Consider the following 20,036-nt stretch of genomic DNA (forward strand, 5'->3'; position numbering starts at 1 on the left):
TCCCTCTCCCTCTGCCCCTCCCCCCCAGCTGGTGCTCTCTCTCTCTCTCAAATAAATAAAATCTTAAAAAAAAAAAAAAAGACTACCTTCCAGAACCCTCTAAGGATGTGAGCTCTGAAGATACCTGCTTCTAATAGCAGCTGTGAGATAGTGCCTGTTACCTCTCTTGCTAACTCCTAAACTTCTCTTCAGGTAGAAGTCACAGCCTTGGCCTAGTGTGTTAAAGGAAATAAGAGAAGGACCTGCCCCACACTTGGGACCCAGGAGCAAAGGGGACACCTGTTCTCTGATCCTCAGACGTGGTGGTGGTGCCAGTGGGCCCCAGCAGAGGATGGGGTCCCCGGAGAAGGCAATTGTTGAGGAACAGGAGAAGCATGTTCCCGAGAGAAGGAAGCAGCGGGCCCCGTAGGAAAGAGAGCTCATCACCGCAGACACTGCTCTGTAGGTGTGTGGGGGCGTGAGCTGCCAGAACTAGGGGTGCTTAAGGAAAAGGGGGTCTTCTTTTCTAATCATGGGTAGCGAAGACTGGATGTCCCGGTTGCTCATCTTTGAGTCCCCGTAGCCCACATGGGAAGCACAGAGTCGCTGGTCACCCAGTTGTTCCTCCACTGACTGACTGCACCCACCCTGTCCTGCATGAGGCATTAGACTCAACTCAGCACAGTGACCGTGGCAGTTAGAACAAAGGACCAAAGTTAACTGGGCCAGAGAGAGGAATTGCTTTAATTGCAACCACAAAGGGTCATACAGATTTGCTCAGCTTCCGCCCCACCAGGGCGAAAAGCCCTTCGTTGTCACACATGGTGGAGGGATAACTTTGACAGATCACCTCAAACCACTCAACAGAGTAGCCAGCCTCCCTCACGGCAGCCTCTATTGCCTCCTGGCCCAGGCAGAGGCTGGAGAACCTCCGCTCCCCAATCATGTAGTAGCTGCTCTTCAGGGCGTCCACCACCACCAGGAAGCCCCCCGGCTTTAGCAGGCTGCCGAGGTTCCTGAGGGCTGCGCAGTAGGCAGGGAGGTCTGGGCAGGCGGCGTCCAGGCACAGCGTGCTGAGCAGACAGTCGGCCAGGGGCACGGACACGGTGCCCAGCGGCCGGCTCTGAGTCACGTCGCACTTCAGGACCCGCCTGACCACGCGCCGCAACTTCTCCTCCTTCTCCAGCGCCTTGGCTCTGAAATACACAAACCGACAAACACCACTTGCCACGCTGTACTCATGAAAACCCCAGGTCTCTTTGGTCAGGGCTGAAAATGGCGGGTCGTCCCAAGTGTCCCTGGGGACATGCCTGTTGGAAAAATGGAGAAAGGAGACACAGAGGACCCTTTCAGCATATGAATGTGACTATGTTACCCTGTGCTGGGCTAAATCTCCTTATGAAGTAGGTAATAACGCGAAAATGATGATGAAAGTACTTACTGCCCGCTTCTCCCATGGACTGGAATTATTCTTCCTCCACTGCTTAGAATAGTGCCTGGCTCATTTTTTGTTATTATTACTACTACTACTACAACTACTACTACTTATTTGTTTATTAATTATTACACTTGTCTCCTCTGCCAAACTACAACATAGCAGCCACTTGACCGATACATATCAGGCAATAATGGCTTTAAAATGTGGAAACAGGGGCACCTGGGTGGCTCAGTCATTAAGCGTCTGCCTTCAGCTCAGGTCATGATCCCAGGGTCCTGGGATTGAGCCCCGCACTGGGCTCCCTGATCAGTGGAGAGCCTGCTTCTCCCTCTGCCACTCCCCATGCTTGTGTTCCTTCTCTCGCTGTGTCTCTCTCTCTGTCAAATAAATAAATAAAATCTTTTAAAATGGGGAAACAGTATTTCTGTGTAGCTGCTGATCAGGCTGGGGGAGTGAGTGGGGTCATCCATAGACATTTACAGAAATGGTGGGTAACCACAACACAACCATGGCCAGGGCCCCTCTAGGAAAGAAGAAAACCACTACTTGCCATTCTTGAACCCCAAAACATATTCCAGATAGAGAGCGTGTTTTCTCAAGGGGATCATTTTCTCGGTAGTCTTGCTCAGAATACTATCCTTTTCTACCAAATCAGTGGGGTTTCCTGAGAGGAAACCAGCTTGTAAAAGAGGCAGAGAAGGCAAGGGCAGGAGATGGAATAGAGTGCCTTGGATCTTTTTGTTAGCAGAGGCATGAAGGAACAAGCTGACGGATGAGCAAAATTAAATGAGCATATAGAGTGCACAGGAGAAACTGGAGAAAGAGACAAGGAGAAAGCAGTAACAGAAAATCAGAGAGCCAAGAGAAAAGCAAGAACAAGTGTTTAAAGTGCCCAGAAGGCCACAGAGCCCAAATAATAGGAGTGATGACTGGATATCCAGAGCTTTGAGGAAGTCGGTCAACAGAGAGAACACCAGGGGTGCCAATCCAAGCCTACATTCAGGCAACACACAGTCCATTGGCTCCAGAAGAAGACAGCCTCTCAGGCAGCAAGGCTTGATGAAGAGAATGGCCCAACAGAGGATGGCCCAACATCAGAGCAGATGAGAGAGGGACTTACCCTGGGACCACTTCTGGTCACGAGGAAAAGTCAATGGTTTAAATAAAACTTGGAAATGTACCTCCACATAGAATGATTTAAGATAACAGCAATCAGTTGTGAACATCCTATTTCAATATTTAGTTAAAATTTTAAACCCAGGGGCGCCTGGGTGGCTCAGTCAGTTAAGCATCTGCCTTGGGCTCAGATCATGATCCCGGGGTCCTGGGATCGAGTCCCACATTGGGCTCCTTACTCAGCGGGGAGCCTGCTTCTCCCTCTCCCTCTGCCTGCCGCTCCCCCTGCTAGTGCTTGCTCTCTCTCTCTGTCAAATAAATAAATAAAATCTTTAAGAAAAAATCTTAAGCCCAGTGCAAAATCAGCTATTTATAAACATCCTTTTCATTATAATTTTCCACTTAAGAGGTTTAGCAATAAGCATATGAAAAAAATTCTCAACATTTTTGGCCATCAGAGAAATGCAAATTAAACAATGAGATACCACTTCACATCCACTAGGACGGCTATAGTAAAAAAAACCAGACAATCACAAGTGTTGGCAAGGACATGGAGAAATGGAAACCTCCTCACACTATCGGGGAGAATATAAAATGGTCTAGCTACTTTGGAAAACAGTCTGGTGGAAGTTCCTTAGAAGATTCATTATAACAAATGTAGTGATCTGATGGGTACATGCACCCCAATGTTTATAGCAGCAATGTCCACAATAGCCAAACTATAGAAAGAGCCAAGATGTCCATCAACAGATGAATGGATAAAGAAGATGTGGTATATATATACAATGGAATATTATGCAGCCATCAAAAAACCCTGAGATCTTGCCATTTGCAATGACATGGATGGAACTAGAGGGTATTATGCTAAGCGAAATAAGTCAATCAAAGAAAGACAAGTATCATATGATCTCACTGATATGAGGAATTTGAGAAACAAGACAGAAGATCATAGGGGAAGGGAGGAAAAAATGAAACAAGATGAAACCAGAGAGGGAGACAAACCATAAGAGACTCTTAATCTCAGGAAACAGAGGGTTGCTGGAGTGGTGGGGGGTGGGAGGGATGGGGTGGCTGGATGATAGACACTGGGGAGGGTATGTGCTATGGTGAGCGCTGTGAATTGTGCAAGACTGTTGAATCACAGATCTGTACCTCTGAAACAAATAATGCAATATATGTTAAGAAAAAAAAAAAAGCAGCAGGGGAAGAATGAAGGGGGGGAAATCAGAGGGGGAGACAAACCATGAGAGATGATGGACTCTGAAAAACAAACTGAGGGTTCTAGAGGGGAGGGGGGGTGGGAGAATGGGTTAGCCTGGTGATGGGTATTAAAGAGGGTACATTCTGCATGGAGCACTGGGGTTATGCACAAACAATGAATCATGGAACACTACATCAAAAACTAATGGTGTAATGTATGGTGGCTAACATAACATAATAAAATAAAATTTAAAAAAAAGAAGAAAAAAAAGAAGGTTCATCATAGAGTTACTGCATGACCCAGGAATTCCAAGAGAAATGAACACATATGCCCACACAAAAAATTGCACGTAATTATAGCAACATTATTCATCATAGCCAAAAGATGGAGACCACCCAAATGTCCATCAACCTATGAAGAAATAAATAAAGTGTGGTATACCCATGCAATGGAATCATAGTCAGTCATATAAAGGAATGAAGTGCTGATTCATGCTACAACATGGAAGAACCTTGAAAACAGGATGCTAAGTAAAAGAAACCAGAAACAAAAGGCCACATATTGTATGATTCCATTTACATGAAATGTCCAGAAAAGGCAAAGCTACAAAGACCAGGGGCAGACCAATGGTTGCCAACAGGGAGGGGATCCGGGAAATGGGACTGACTGTCAGCGGGTACAGGGTTTGTTTGGGAAGTTATGAAAATGTTCCAGAACTGGGGTGAAGATTGCACAACTACATGAATATCCTAAGAACTATCCAATGGCACACTTTAAATGAGTGAATCACATGTGATGTTAATTTTATCTTGGGAAAGCTGTTTATACTAAGGAGAGAAAGAGAAGTAGCTTAGCAAGGTATTGGCTTCAGGAAATTCCTACCAGCCAAGAAAGCAGGAGAGACAGGGAATGATAATTACCTTTGGTTGGGTCTACCTACTCTCCTATCAAGGGTAAAATGGTAGTAGGGTGACAAGTTTGTCCTGATTGGTCTGGACTTTCCCGGTTTTCCCATTGAAAATCCCATGTCTCAATCCTGGGCAAACAGGGATTCTAAAAGCAGGGAAATCAGTTACAAAGCTGCCACTCAGCCTCCTAGAACGTGGATGATTTGACTGAACATTTTAAGAATAAAAAATAACAATTCAACATTATGGAAGTCTGTGAAACACAGATTTGAATGGTAAATTAATCTAGAATAGAAAAATTCAAATAACCTATCAGCACATATGGATAGCCAAAGGTAGAGAAAAAGCCCAAGGAGTGAAAACTAGGGTGTGTTTTTGGACATGTTTCAAGATGATCCTCTACATTGGGAACACCACGGGATTGTATATTTAAGTGATGACGTCAGAAGCACGTTGGATCTCTGTGCCCTATTGTGTGTTAAGCTATTCGAAAGACACGCGTTACCCCAGAACTAGTCCTTGCCAGTCAGTTGATGATGGAAATTGTTCCCAAACAGCAAGACAAACTGCAAAGTCTAGAAAGCTCATGGAGAATGTGCCAATTTGAGAGGGACCTTGGCTGGAAACACCCACTGCCGTGGAGACCTGCCTGTCCCTGGGTACACAGCCGACACTGGGGGACTCAGTGGCCCAGGTAGCTCTGCCAAGATGCCATCTCAGGGCTTCTGAGCGCTGCACTGTTCACACGCCCAGGGTAATGGACTGGCCTTCAGCTCAAAGGGTAGGGAATCAACACGCCCCAGAAAGGTGTTAGGCGGTTCCACAGGAAGCTGACAGCAGTGTGAGTGTTTCTCTAGGTCTGAAGATCTGCTCTTTCCAACACACGTAAAAAAGGGCAGCTATTTCCTCTGTAAATATGCAGTCCATGAAGCCTGAGGGTGCTGGGGAGGGAGGGGATACAGAGTAGGGCTCCTGAGAAGAGTGCTTGGTGAGAGTATATTCCCACACCCCAAGAAATTACTCTGAGGTTCAGAGGAGGGTCCTCCTGCCCTCTGGCTGCAAGGCAGCTGGTGGACCAGAAGGCCCTGGATGAGATCTTTCAATGACACTCACTCCGCAAAGCCCCGTCCCCAGAGGTTCCAGCAGGCCCTCTTGAGGGAGAACCAGCAAAATGTGTGAAGGATATAAAATGCTACATAAGCTTGGATACCAAAGTAAGAACTGTACGAGCCAGGAATAATCATTAGTAAGCCTTTGGTACAGGCCACAGTGAATCAGGTGAAAAACAGACATTTCAGGTGGGAGAGGCTGGGAAGCAAAAGGCATGCAGTTATTTATTTTACAATTTTTTTTTGAACCTCTGTGATGTGGCAGGAAGAGTACTGGGCAATGGGGACCCAAGAGAGAACAAACAAGAAACAGATCCTATCGTTGTGGGGATTACAATGATAGGGGAGAAAGAATTAATCCAACGATCATCCACAAAAGTGACAAATTAATACTGTGATAAACACTAGGAAGGAGAGGGACATGGCGCCAACAAAGGAATGTTGGAAGCTAGAGTTGGTCTGAAGTATCAAGGAAAGCTTCTCCACAATGGAGTCAGGTAAGCAGGGACAGAATAAACGAGAGTTCACTAGGGCCATGGAGAGTAGGGAGGGGAGGAGGATATCCCAGTAAATGGAAACAGCACATGCAAAGGCCATGTGGTGGGTGGAAAGAGGAGGGAAGGCTGATGAGGCTGGATCTCAGAAAACAAAGCAGAGCATGGTTGAAAAGGGAGGTGATAGGGGTCAGCAGGTGCCAGACTAGACAGATCTTTGGGGACCATGTTAAGAATTTTGCTTTTTATCCTTTTTGTCCTGTTCATGGGAAGATATGGAGGGGTGGTGCTAAGGAACAGAGTAGTGCAATCGGATCTACATTTTGAGGTGATCCTTTTGGGACAAGAGTGGAGGTGGAAGGAGAGTTAGGAGGGAGAGGATGGTGGCTTGAACCAGGAAAATAGACTGGATAGAAAATATTGGAAGACATATACTGGTTTGAGAGAAACTCAGAAGTAAAATGGACAGAGCTTGGTGCATGCTCACAGAACATGACTGAGAGGGAGGAGGCAAGTTTGGCTTCTCGGCTTCTGGCTTGTTCAAGTAATTAGATGATGGCAACACCCAGGGAGATGAGAGCAAATGGAGCAAATTTGGGAAGATCATAGCTCTATTTGGGGCACATTCGGACACACGGGTAGAAATGCTTACAATTTGAAGGAAATGGCCAGGTGAAATTTCCTCAGCCTGCCCTGTGCATTTTCCCAGAGAGAGAATGCAGGGAGAACATCTAAGAGAAAGGCATGCTTTTAAAAGGGAGAAACTTTTCCTAGGTATCACATGGCACCATGACCATCAAGATCTCGAAGTTGAGAAGGGATATCAATCTTTTACAAGACATGAAAATATAGAGATGCTTCAGGGTAGAGGAAGTTCAATAGCTCTGTGGGACATATGTGGCCCAAGTGTGTCTATTTTGGGCAACAGGCAAACATTTTTTTTTAATAGACATGAGAATCTTTGTACAGAGAGCATTTACTTCACCTCTACAGGTGCTCAAGCTTCCTTCTGTCAGGCATGTGGAGGTAGGTGGAAGAGCTGCTCTCTGTAGAGGCATGGTGGGGGGAGGGGCTCCAGCTTCCCCAGAACCCTCCTGGCGGCCCTGAGGACTGAGGAGAACTTGCAGAGCATACCTGTAACTCATTCCCACTCACCAGCACCTCCTGGTATATCTGCTGGGAAGCTCTGTTCTAGACACCAGTATTTCTCAAACTGTAAAATGCATACCATCGCCTGCAGATCTCATTAAAATGCAGATTCTCTTGTTCTGTAGGTTGGGAGCGGGGCCTGAGAGCCTGTATTCTTTAATAGGCTCCCAGGTGACATGGAAGCTGCTTAGTCTGAGGACCACAAGGCAGGGCATGGGCTGCAATTTCCAGGAACCCAGAGGTTCATCAGCTCCGTTTCTAGGACTTCTTAAGGTAAACGCTCATTTTCCTTGTCTCGTGCTGGAGTCATAATTTATATTTTAGCATGTGACTCTCTGACTTGATAAATAAATAATGTGAAGCCAGAATTTGGTACCAATGCCTTACAACTTCTTGGATAGTTTTAAAAATGAGTGGTATCTAAATGTATGCGTCCACAGCAAAGGCCAAGGAACAGGAGATGGCTCAAATTGTCTTTGGCAGCACAAGAAAGAGCTTCAGATAAAGAAAAAATAACCTCAAAGGAAATAGGTTATGGGCTGATAGAGGCACTTGAAGATGCAAGAAAGACATAAGTTGAATGGGATCACTATCATTCTCAAAATAGCTGAAGCCACAGGATCTAGCATAAGGATAAGCATGAGAATGCAGAATTTTACTGCCAAAAAATACAGTTGCTTACTCAAACAGTGATTGGGAAAGGACAGTTTCTCAGGAGCCAATTGTTACAAGCTAATGACTCTGGCATGAGATAAGCAGCAATGTTTTTAGTATCTTGCTAGCTTTTAAGGGTTCATTTCTGAATGAGATGGAAAGGCTTGTGATAGCCAGGGAAATTGAGAAGAAAGTTCTAAAAGCCTTTTTGACATGATTTGGACCTCAGAAAGGTATATTGTCTGATTGACTGAAAAACTCTTTTATAAACTTTCCCTGAAATTCTATAAATCCTGAGGAATTCCTTAGTTATACAATAATTTTGGATATTGCCCAAATCGTCATAGCTACAGGGTTGGTTTGTTTGTTTCCCTAGTTAATACCAGTTTCATTCTGTGGAATCACCTAGTCGATAGAAGAAAAAAAAAGAGGATTGAAATTACATTTATTTTTAGGAACATTATCTTCAGTTTGAAGACTACAGCTAGCATAAAATTCTAAGTAAGGGGTTTATAGGTTAAAATGGCATATGAAAGTAGCCTCTCAACTTCTTACCAAATGCCAGTGAGCGGGGGCAGAAATAGAGAAATATTTAGGCAATAGTAAACAATTTTATGGTGTTGTTCACATGTAAAGGCAACAAAAACATGTTTCCAATATACACGGGCTTAGAAAATGTCACTTGTGTGTTCTTCTTGAAAACATTATTTTGAAGACCTGTTCAGTGGACCAAAAGATGAATCAGAATTAAAAACTAAACAACTAGAAAAATCAGATAAAATGAACATAAAATTAAAATGTTCACATAATTGCAAATATGATTACAAACTGAAAGCAAATGTCCAAACTGATCTTGAAAGAAAATATGAAAATGATGCATTAAATTACAATATTTGGATTTAAAATCTCCAATTTTTAAAAAAGATTTTATTTGTTTATTTGATACAGAGAGAGAGCGCATGCACAAGCAAGCACACAAATGGGGGGAGGAGCAGAGGGAGAGAGAGAAGCAGTCTCCCCACTGAGCAGAGAGCCCAACATGGGGCTCTATCCCAGGACTCTAGCATAATGACCTGAGCCAAAGGCAGATGCTTAACCTACTGAGCCACGCAGGCATCCCTAAAATCTCCAATTTTAACAAGAAACACTGGGGAGAGAGATGACAGAAGGACTTTGGGTATCAAAAATTGTTAAGTTCCTCATATTATGAGGAAGAAAAAAATTACTGATTCTTACCTGACATTGGTAAGATGAGAGAATTTGTCTCCAGCATACCTACATTTTAAGAAATACTAAAAGAAGTTCTTCAGATGAAGGAAGTGATGCCAGAAAGAAGTCTAGATCTGCAAAAATGAATGAGGAATACTAGAGAGGACAGATATGCAGATAAATATAAAGGACTTTATATATGTTTGTTTAAAATACTATTGACTAATATGAATATACTTAAAACTACTGAACTATATACTTAAAAATAGTTCAGATGCTAAATTTTATGGTATGTTTTTTAACCACAATTAAAAAAGCAATAAAAAATAAAAGCACTACTAACTTTTTAAAGCAAAAATAATAACAGTGTATTATAATGTTATAGTATATATGAAGTAAAATATATGACAAGTGCATAAGGCAAGAGTGGGTTAAAGGAATTACACTATTGTAATATCCTACATTGCTCATGAGGTAATAGATATGTTAAAAATACATACTGAAATTTCTAGAAAAATTACACATGCACACACATATATATACTCACACAAAATACAAAAGGGGTCAATAGAAAAGATCAGAGTCAACAGAGAGGATAAAAAGGAATACTAAAAATCTTTATACTTATACTAATGGAATACCAAACATTATTACACCAAAGAGAAGTGGGAACAAAGGCATAAGTGAAAAATAAAACAGATGGGACAAGTAGAAAATATATACCAAGATGACTGATTTAGACTCAATCATACATTATCAGTAATTACATTAAATATAAGTAAACTAAAGAATCCAGTTAAAAGGCAGAAATCATCACGTTGGATTGAAAAGCAAGACCTACTACATTCTACTTGCAAGAAAAACATTTTAAGTATAAAAACACACATAGGCTGAAAACAAAAGGGTGAAAAAGATATACCATGTCTATTAGTTATTGCTGCATTATAAATTACTCTAAAACTTAGCGATTTAAAATGACACTTATTTCCTAGTTTCTGTGGGTCAGATATCTGGGCACAGATTAGCTGAGTACCTCTGATGCAAGGTCCCTCATGAGGTACAGTGTTGGCCATGTCTTCAGTCTCACCTGCAGGTACAAGTGGGGGGAAATTTGCTTCCAAGCTCACTCCAGACAAGCGAGTGAGAGGGAACACCCAATAAGGAAGCCATAGTATTTTTGTAAGCTAATCTCAGGATTGATGTCCCAGTACTCTGCTGCATTGTGCATGTTAGAATCTAGTCACTAAATCAAATGGACACCCAAGGAAGGCAATTAAACAAGAGATGAATATTTGAGGTGAAGATTATTGGGAGCCATCTTTGAGGCTATCTACCACTCCATGCAAACACCAAGCATAAGAAGGCTGATGTGGCCATATTAATATCAAAGTAGACTTCAAGACAAAATGCATTACTGGCAGTAAAGGGAGATGTTTCTTAATGATAAAATGGTCACTAAATCAAGAAGACAAAATAATCCTAAAAATATATGCAGGTAGTAACAAAGCTTCAAAATGTATGAAGCAAATGTTGACAGAATGATGGGGAACAAGAGATAAATCCACAATCATAGTTTGATATTTTAATGCCTTTCTATCAGTAATTGATAAGCAAAAAATCATGTAGAAAATTTGAAAAATACTATCAATCTACCTGACTTAATTGATATTTATAGAAACCACACCTACAACAGGATGATATACATTCTTCTCAATGTAGAAAGCACATAGATTGTTAACCAAAGTAGACCATATGGTGACTATAAAATCAATCTCTGACTACAGTAAAATTTAAATAGAAACCAATAACAATATCTAGAAAATCCTGAAATTTTTGGAAATTAAGCAACACAATCCTAAATAATTCAGGTCAAAGAAGAAATCACAAAGGAAATTAGAAAATATGTTGAAGTGAGGCACCTGGGTGTCTCAGTCAATTAAGTGTCTGACTCTTGATTTCAGCTCAGGTTATGATCTCAGGGTTGTGGGTTGGATTCCATGCTCAGAGGGGAGTTTGAGATTCTCTATCTTCTCTCTCTCTGCCCATCCCCGCCCCCTGTGCATGCTCTCTCTCTCAAATAATAAATATACAAATCTTTTTAAAAATTAAGAAAATATGCTGAAGTGGATAATAATAAAAATATGACATATCAAAAATCATGAGATGCAATTGAAACAATTCTAAAGGAAATTTATGGCTTTAAAGGGCTAAGTTAGAAGAAAGAGATGTGTGAAATCAATTATCTAAGCTTCTATCTTCAGAAGCAAGAAAAAGAAGAGCATATAAAAACTAAAGTAAATGGAAGAGAGAAAATAAGAAAAATAAGAGCAGAAATCAACACAATTGAAAATGGACAGACAATAGAAAAAAATCAACAAAACCAAAAGTTGGTCCTTCAAAAAGATTAATAAAATTGGTCAATCTCTAACAAGTTTGATGAAGATATTTTTTAAAAGACAAATTGCCAATATCAAGAATGAAAGAAAGGGGTGCCTGGGTGGCTCAGTCGTTAAGCGTCTGCCTTCGGCTCAGGTCATGGTCCCAGGGTCCTGGGATCGAGCCCCGCATCGGGCTCCCTGCTCCACGGGAAGCCTGCTTCTCCCTCTTCCACTCACCCTGCTTGTGTTGTCTCTCTCTCTGTGTCTCTCTCTGTCAAATAAATAAATAAAATCTTAAAAAAAAAAAAAAAAGAATGAAAGAAGGAAGATTACTAACAGAGTAATAAAGATACATTGTTTAAAAAATCTATGACAATAAAATTGACAACTAAGATGAGTAAGATAAATTCCTTGAAAAATACTACTTATCAAAACAAAGAAGAAATGGAAAATCCAAATAGCCAATAAAAACTACTATTGTGAATTTTAAAAATTTCACACACATGAAAAAAAACTTCAGGTACAGGTAGCTTCACTGGTGAATTCTATCAATCATTTAAGGAAGAAATAATACTGGGGTGCCTGGGTGGCTCAGTCAGTTAAGCGTCCGACTTCGGCTCCAGTCATGATCTCAAGCCCCAGGTCAGTCTCCTTGCTCAGCAGGGAGCCTGCTTCTCCCTCTGCCCCTCTCCCTGCTTGTGCTCTCTCTCTGTCTCTCTCAAAGAAATAAATAAAATCTTAAAAAAAAAAGGGAAGAAATAATACTAATAATACACAAACACTTTCAAAAAATAGAGGAAGAAGAAACATTCTCAACTTGTTATATGAATCCAGCATCATGCTGATATCAAAATCTGCTAAGCATATTATAAGAAAAAAAAATTATAGCTCAATATCCCTCATATATGTAGATGCAAAAATCCCTAACAAGATATTAGCAAATCACATGCAGTCATACATAAAAAGGATACTGCTTTAGCCAATGGGTGTATGCCAGTTAGATTTAAACATTCAAAAATCTTCCAATATAATTCACATTTTCAGAATAAAGGAGAAAAGTCATATGACCATCTCAATTAATTCCAAAAAAATCAACAAAATTCAACATTTGATTTAGAACTCCCCAGAAACTAAAAATATAAAGAAATTTTGTCTGACAAAGAATATCTGAAAAATCTATAGTGAATATACTTAACAATGAATCGTTGGACATTTTTTCTTATAATATAGAAAAGGGCACATATGTCTACTCTCATCTTTTCTATTCAGCATTGTTAGGGAAGTCCTAGCCAGAGTAATAAGGCCAGAAAAATAAATAAAAGGCCTATAGTTGGAATAGAAGAAGTAAAACTATTTTTATTTGCAGATGATATAAGAGTGTACATAGAAAAACCTACGGAATCTACAAAAAGCACTATTAAACTTAATTAGTGAAGTCAACAAGGTTACAGGACACAAAGTCAGTATATAAAAATCAATTATATTTCTATATACTAGCAAATTTTTAAAATTTGAAATTAAAAATAAAATTAACAATAACATTAAAAAATAAAACACAGGAAAAATTTAACAAAATATATACAAAATATGAGAACTACAAAACATTACTGAGAGAAACTAAAGAAGTCCTAAATAAATACAGAGATAGATCATGTTTATGGACTGCAGATTCTATATGTCCATTCTCTTGAACTGATTTGTAAATTGAAAGATCACTATCAAAGTCTCAGCAGCCTTTTTTGAAAGAAATTGACAAGTTTATTCTAAAATTTAAAGATTTTACTTATTTTATTAGAGAGCATGTGCGCACACAAGCGGGGGAGGGGCAGACAGAGGGAAAAGCAGACTGCCTACTGAGGAGGGGGCTCAACCCCAGGACCCTGGGATCATGACCTGAGCCCAAGGCAGATACTTAACCGCTTAAGTGACTGAGCCACCCAGGCACCCCAGTTTATTCTAAAATTTATATCGAAATATAATGACAATAAAAAAGCTTTTACACAGTGAAGGAAACCATCAACAAGACAAGGCAGCCTACCGAATGGGAGAAGTTATTTGCAAATGACGTATCTGATAAGGGGTTAATAACCAAAACATATAAAGAGCTTATACAACCCCACACCAAAGAAACAATCCAATTAAAATGGTCAGAGGACCCGAATAGATATTTTTCCAAAGATGATATACAAATGGCCAACAGACACATGAACCACATGCTCAATATCACTAATCATCAGGGAAATGCAAATCAAAACCACAATAAGATATCACCTCATACCTGTCAGAATGGCTAAAATAAAAAAGATAAGAAATAACAAGTGTTGGCAAGGATGTGGAGAGAAAGGAACCCTCATGCACTGTTGGTGCAGCCACAAACAGTATGGAGGTACCTCAAAAAATTACAGTTGAGTTACCATATGATCCAGTAATTCCACTACTGGGTATTTACCCAAAGAAAACAAAACACTAATTTGAAAAGATATAGGCTCCCCCATGTGTATTACACCATTATTTACAATAGCCAAGATAGAGAAGCAACCCAAGTGTCCATCAGTGGATGAACAGATAATGATGTGATGTATATATTGCTCAGCCATAAAAATGTGATCTTTCCATTTGCAACAACATGGGTGGACCTAGAACGTATAATGCTAAGTCAAGTAAGTCAAACAGAGAAAACAAATACCAGATGATTTCACTCATATGTGGAATTTAAGAAACAAAACAAAGGGGCGCCTGGGTGGCTCAGTTGGTTAAGTGACTGCCTTCGGCTCAGGTCATGATCCCAGGGTCCTGGGATCGAGTCCCGCATCGGGCTCCTGGCTCAGCAGGAAGCCTGCTTCTCCCTCTCCCACTCCCCCTGCTTGTGTTCCTGCTCTCGCTGTCTCTGTCTCTGTCAAATAAATAAATAAAATCTTAAAAAAAAAAAAAGAAACAAAACAAAGAAAGAAAAAAAGAGACAAATAAAAGAAACAGACTCTTAAATACAAAGAACAAACTGGTGGTTGCCAGAGGGGAGGCGGGAGGGGGGATGGGGGAAACAGGTGAAGGGGATTGAGAGCACACGTATGATGAGCACTCAGTAATGTATAGAATTGTTGAATCTTTATATTGTATACATGAAACTAATATAATGCTGTATGTTAATTATACTCCAATTAAATATATTAAATTAAATATACTATATATTAAATGTATTATATATAATATATAAATTAAATATATTATATGTTTAATATATAATATATATTATATTATTTTACTAAAATATAATTATATATAATATATATATTATATATATACATATATAAAGTCATATATATATGACACTAAAATTGCCAGAAGAATTTTGAAAAATAACAAAGTTGGAGGAGAATTTACACTATCTGATTTCAAGACTTACTTTTCCTTGTAAAAGGGATGAAAGACCAGCATAAACCCAGTGGAAGTTTAGTGACTCCGCATACAGCAAAAACATTAATCGGGAAACAAAATATGAAATTCCTATTTGTTCATACTATATTATAAGGAATTGTATAAACAATGAGTCACCTTGATAACTTACATCGGACAACCCACATTGACTATCAATAAGACAGTGTAGCAACAACATGTAAGAAAACAAATATGAAGTTTAGAATACTCCAACTAAGCTAGAATTCAGCAGACCATGAAAAGAGAATGAAGGGGTTAAAGAAATAGAAGCAGGCCTGCTGTATTCCCTCTCTCGCTGTCTCTCTATCAAAACAAATAAATTAAAAAAATCTAAAAAAAAAAAATAGAAGCAGGCTTTAGAGTTAGTTTCAGAAGAGAATCTGACTCATGAATAAGCACATTTGGTGAAGCGATGAGAATCAAATTTAAGTGCACATATAGAAAAATGAATTGACCATCACTCCAGAAGAAGAGTATGGAGGTAGACATACTCCTTAGGGACATGTTAAGATCACATGATTTTACATTTGCCTCTGGGATTCTGGAATATTACTTCACTCCTCCTGTTGTTCAAGTTGAGAAACATGGGCATCATCCCTGAGACTTCCCTGTCATCATTCCCCAAGACAAATCATTACCAAACTTTTATCCAGCCTATCTCAACAATTCATCTTAAAATCATCTTCCTCTCTCTATCACCAACAAATCCACTGGTCCCAGCCACCATCATCTCTTACCTGGATTAAAGTGTCTCCTTTCTGCATCTCTCATTCTCCTCTAAACCCTCCAATCCATTCTCCACACAACAGCTAAAGAGATCTTCGTAAATGTAAATGGGGTCACATCACTTTCCCAGTTACACCTCTAATGCCTTCTCATCACACTTGAAGTACAGGATTGTTAGCCTGGCCTCAAAGCCCTAAGTGATCTGACATGCGCCTGCCTTCCCTGATACGAGGTCTAGGAGACTCGAGGTTTCCTCTTCTTGTCCAACAGTCTATCCTAGTAGCTAGGACTATGTGGCACATCATACATGCTCATGCTAGTTCCTTTAACCAAGAGCCAAAAAGTGTCAGCACTTGTTTCTTGAAGGGGGTTGTCTTGCTGGGAAGTCAGAGCCCTTTCCTGACCAAAGCATGGGATATGTTCATTAAGAATAGGTATGCTTTGGGGGCACCTGGGTGGCTCAGTCGGTTAAGCATCTACCTTCGGCTTAGGTCCTGATCTCAGGGTCTGGAGATCGAGCCCCGCATCGGGCTCCATGCTCAATGTGACTCTGCTTAAGTTTCTCTCTCCCTCTCCCTCTGCCCCTCATCCCGCGTGCTCTCTCTCTCTCTCTGTCTCTAAAATAAATAAATCTTTAAAAAAACAGGTATGCTTTCCCATTGTGAGCAACAAGACAAGGAAAGACAGAGGATGCTGTACCATACAGATTAGTATATGAGCAAAGTATATGAGCAAAGGTGGGGGTGCAAACCCAGGAAGAAGTGGAATGGGGAAGGGTTATGTAAAAAATAAACCATGGGCAAGAGGGTGGAGAAAGAGAAAATGCACCAAAAAAAAAAAAAAAAATCAGTAAGAGCAGGGGGTAGAAAAAGACAGAAAGGTAGAAATAACTGAGCATATAAGAAGTAGCAGACAGGGCCAGCAGGATCGGAAGAGGAATCTTGAAGTGGTCTTTTGATGCAGTTTGCAAAGGAGTCTGTGGGGCCTCGGCAACATGCATAGCAGCAGAGCCTTCCGGCTGCTGGAGGGACAGCAGGACTGGGCTGAGCCATCACAGGGCAATCGCCAGAGGATGGAGGCACATCAGGACAAGAGAAAGACAAAGCGAAATGCAGAACGGGACACCTCTGGCTAGTAGGTTATTGACCAGTTCTCGTGTGGAGAGAAATTAATCATTTAAACAAGACTCATTTGCATAAACTGACCCGTAGACGGGGTAGGCTAAGCTGTTGGTCATTAGTTGTGACTATGTCAAGCTCTGACTTTTGTGGATGGGGAGTAACAAATTCTTTACAGATAATTCCTTTATGCTGCTAATCCCAGTTCGAAAACCTAGTCAGCTTTTTGTTGTGTCTGATGATGTCAGCATTAGCTCCCTCGTGGCAGAGTCCCGTGCACTGGGATGGAGGATGGCTCTGGAGGGCAAGCCCTGACACCCCAAAGCTGCTGGTAAGGAGCCGGGTTCACCTCTTCCCTGACCTTGTCCTGTGTCATTGTCCCATGGTACCAGACCTGCACGCTGCACCCCCACACTGTCCTGGGAAGGTTTTGTCTCCTCTTGGCTCAGTGGCCATCTCTTCAATTCTCCTGTGTCTTCACGCACGTTCTGCTTTTCTGGTACACGCACGTGCATGCACACACTCCCACTCCCCTCTGGCTCGTTCTCTCTCTCTCCTTATTCTCCATCTGGATTTCTCTCTGGGCTCTCTCTGTTCCCTTTGTTTTTTAACTTGGGCACTATGGATAATTCTTGGTTCAGAAAAATGAACCGTCACTCGGGTACCGTCAGAAAGCCGGGAAGCAGACCCTGGTTTCTCTACCTGTTCCCTTCAAGCTCGCACACGTAGGTCACCACTGGGGACCAGTCAAAGGCCCCTGGTTCCTTCTTCAGCCACTTTTGCAGCTCCTGCAGGTTCTGGTCTGTGTAATCAGTGGCAATGATCTCCTTGAAGGATTCACAAGCAGAGAGAAGCTGGTAGATGGTGGGGCCAGAGCCAATGTCGATGAGGAGGTCCCCCTTCACGCCATCTGGTTTAGAGGAGGCAACAAGGAAAGGGGATCAGGCATCATATGATGGCAGCCAGAGCTGATACGCACGATCTTCGCTGGAACTGTGTGAGAGAGCCCCCAAAACAGACCATCTCTCTACTCACTCCTCATCCCTCAAAATCTTTTTTTAACATCTTTGCATTTTCCATTCCCCAATCCTGGCTGGAGGCATGCTGCTGGGATATTTTTAGGTGTAGGAGAAGGAAGAAAAGATGTACATCTGGTGTCCAGACCCCTGATCCAGAAAGACTGCTACACAGAAAATGTAAAAACTATTAAGGAATACTTCTGGGGAAAGTTAAATTTGTTTTTAAAATTTTTTTAAGTTGTCTCTCTCCAAAAAGCATCCAATTCTTCATATGTTGGGAGGTCTTTTTATTTCATGAACATTCACAACATTCTTTTGAGTTAGAAACAGAGTAAGTACTAGAATCTTCACTTCTTAAGTGGCCCATCATGGTTAAATGGTTGGCTCTGGTCACCTAGCAAATTGATGTGAAATCAAGGACAGAACTCCTGCCTTCTCGTTTCCCTTTGCACACCCAAATTAGATCATGCATATAAAAACACTGTAAATTGTAAAATGTCGATACCAAAAAAAAACATTGGTTTTCATTCTCTTTAAATGAATGAGTAATGCCAAAAGGACTATCACTTAGCAATGACTACTCACGAACCCAGCCATGCCCTGAGACTCCATCTGTATGTCTCACATTTTGCCGGGGAGACACACAGATAACACATGAACTTACCCAGGCAGAATATCTTGAAAAGATTTTTCAGAAGATGCCTGAGAATTTCATTTTCCGCAGAGTGTCTGGACCCAAAGTTGTAATATTTTTCTAGGTAATCCCGAGGGTTAAAATGTCTCAGGTAAGTGTCCTTGGAGGTGAAGCTAGGTTCCATCGTGGCTCGCTCCTGTGTCCACTACCCTCCCTCCCTCTCCTCCAGAACCCAGGGAGTCACCCTGCAAAAACTGTCTTTTTAAGTCTCAGGCTTCAATCTTTCTTCTGTTAGTTCAACCCACCCCTTAGGGACCGACATTTGGTTAAACACTAACAGAAATACACCAAGAATGTTTTGGCTGCTCTAGGAGGTGATGAAACTTTTGGGCAAGAGTGCCTAGGAAATGTGCGTGTGGTAAGGGGAGGGCCACGAGCTGCATGCAATTCTCAGCCAAGGGGTGAAGTTCAAGTGCTGGAGGAATCATCTGAGCTCGTCCGGGAAATCATTTAACTCATAGAAGAACCACTAAGTTTAGAGCGGTGGGTCATTTCCCCAGGGCACCATCATTCTTCTTGTAATGATTCATCCAAAAGAGACCCACAAAGAATGGTTTAAATTTTTGACAGTCATGAAGAAAGAGAGGAAAGAAGAGGATTAGGAAATGTCTTTAGGGCTAAGGAACATTGGCTAAAGAAGGAATAGCAAATGAGAGGGTAAAGGAGCAATTTTAAAAACCTGGATGAGGCTTCCTCCAATGTCTGGGCAAGCCACATTCCTGTAACCCTCTCCTCGTGCTCTGCACGCCCCTCACTCCCCTCCCTGTGCATCCGCAGCTCCCCAGTAGCTGCCAGTCCTCCCCATTTGGCAACCACCTCTTCCCCAAGCCTCCCCACTCATTTCAATCCATTCAATTCCTGACGGTCCTTTCAAGATGAAATTTAAGTGCTTTACTTCCCTTAAGAAATCCTTATATTCCCTTGTCTGGACTCACATTGCCCTTAGAATTAGCTCACCCAGCCAAACCCTTGATTTTGTCATGTCATGCATTTGTTCCTGGTTTTGTCTGTGTCAATCTTACTTCCCAAACCTAGCTTTCACGTGAATGATACACAAAACCATTTTTAGATCAAGGACTATGGCTCAGCCCTCTGCCTATCACACCTACCTAGGAAGTGTTCTAAACACTGGTTGATTAGTTGACTATTGTCATATTGCAGCAAACGCAATCACAGTTGAGTACCCTATATGCCACGGGTGATGACTTAGCAAGGGCCCATCTGGCTACAAACCAGAGAAACTCACCCAAAGACGTTCAAGTGAAAAAGGAATTATTAATAGGAGAATATAGTGGAAACACACTGCAGGGTATCTAACTGGGTCTCATGAACCAGAAATTCATTAGGCAACTAATTTCTCTCTCTCTCCCTCTCTTTCTCTTCCTCCTTTTCTCTTTCTTTTTGTCTCT

General features: G+C 41.3%; 1 protein-coding gene across 1 annotated transcript; it reads right to left on the reverse strand.

Moving 5' to 3' along the window:
- Positions 1 to 705: 705 nt before the first annotated feature.
- NNMT (nicotinamide N-methyltransferase) lies at positions 706 to 19,248 on the reverse strand. The gene is made up of 3 exons (XM_045894991.3): positions 18,598 to 19,248; positions 17,617 to 17,824; positions 706 to 1,175 (listed from the first exon to the last, which is right to left on the reverse strand). The coding sequence occupies exons 1-3, from the start codon at positions 18,749 to 18,751 to the stop codon at positions 743 to 745; spliced, it is 795 nt and encodes a 264-aa protein (XP_045750947.2). The 5' UTR covers positions 18,752 to 19,248; the 3' UTR covers positions 706 to 742.
- Positions 19,249 to 20,036: the final 788 nt, after the last annotated feature.

This window comes from Mirounga angustirostris, unplaced genomic scaffold, assembly GCF_029215605.1.
Source record: "Mirounga angustirostris isolate CCGP_5_RB_7025 unplaced genomic scaffold, mMirAng1.0.hap1 SCAF_13, whole genome shotgun sequence".
Taxonomy (NCBI): domain Eukaryota; kingdom Metazoa; phylum Chordata; class Mammalia; order Carnivora; family Phocidae; genus Mirounga; species Mirounga angustirostris.

What these genes read in the sequence shown, in the direction of transcription:
- NNMT (XM_045894991.3), bottom strand. Translation starts at nt 18,751, where the DNA reads ATGGAACCTAGCTTCACCTCCAAGGACACTTACCTGAGACATTTTAAC. An exon ending in TTTCAAGATATTCTGCCTGG is followed by an intron (nt 17,825 to 18,597) that starts GTAAGTTCATGT and finishes CCTCTAAACCAG; the next exon opens with ATGGCGTGAAGGGGGACCTC. An exon ending in TGCGAGCTTGAAGGGAACAG is followed by an intron (nt 1,176 to 17,616) that starts GTAGAGAAACCA and finishes TGTGTATTTCAG; the next exon opens with AGCCAAGGCGCTGGAGAAGG.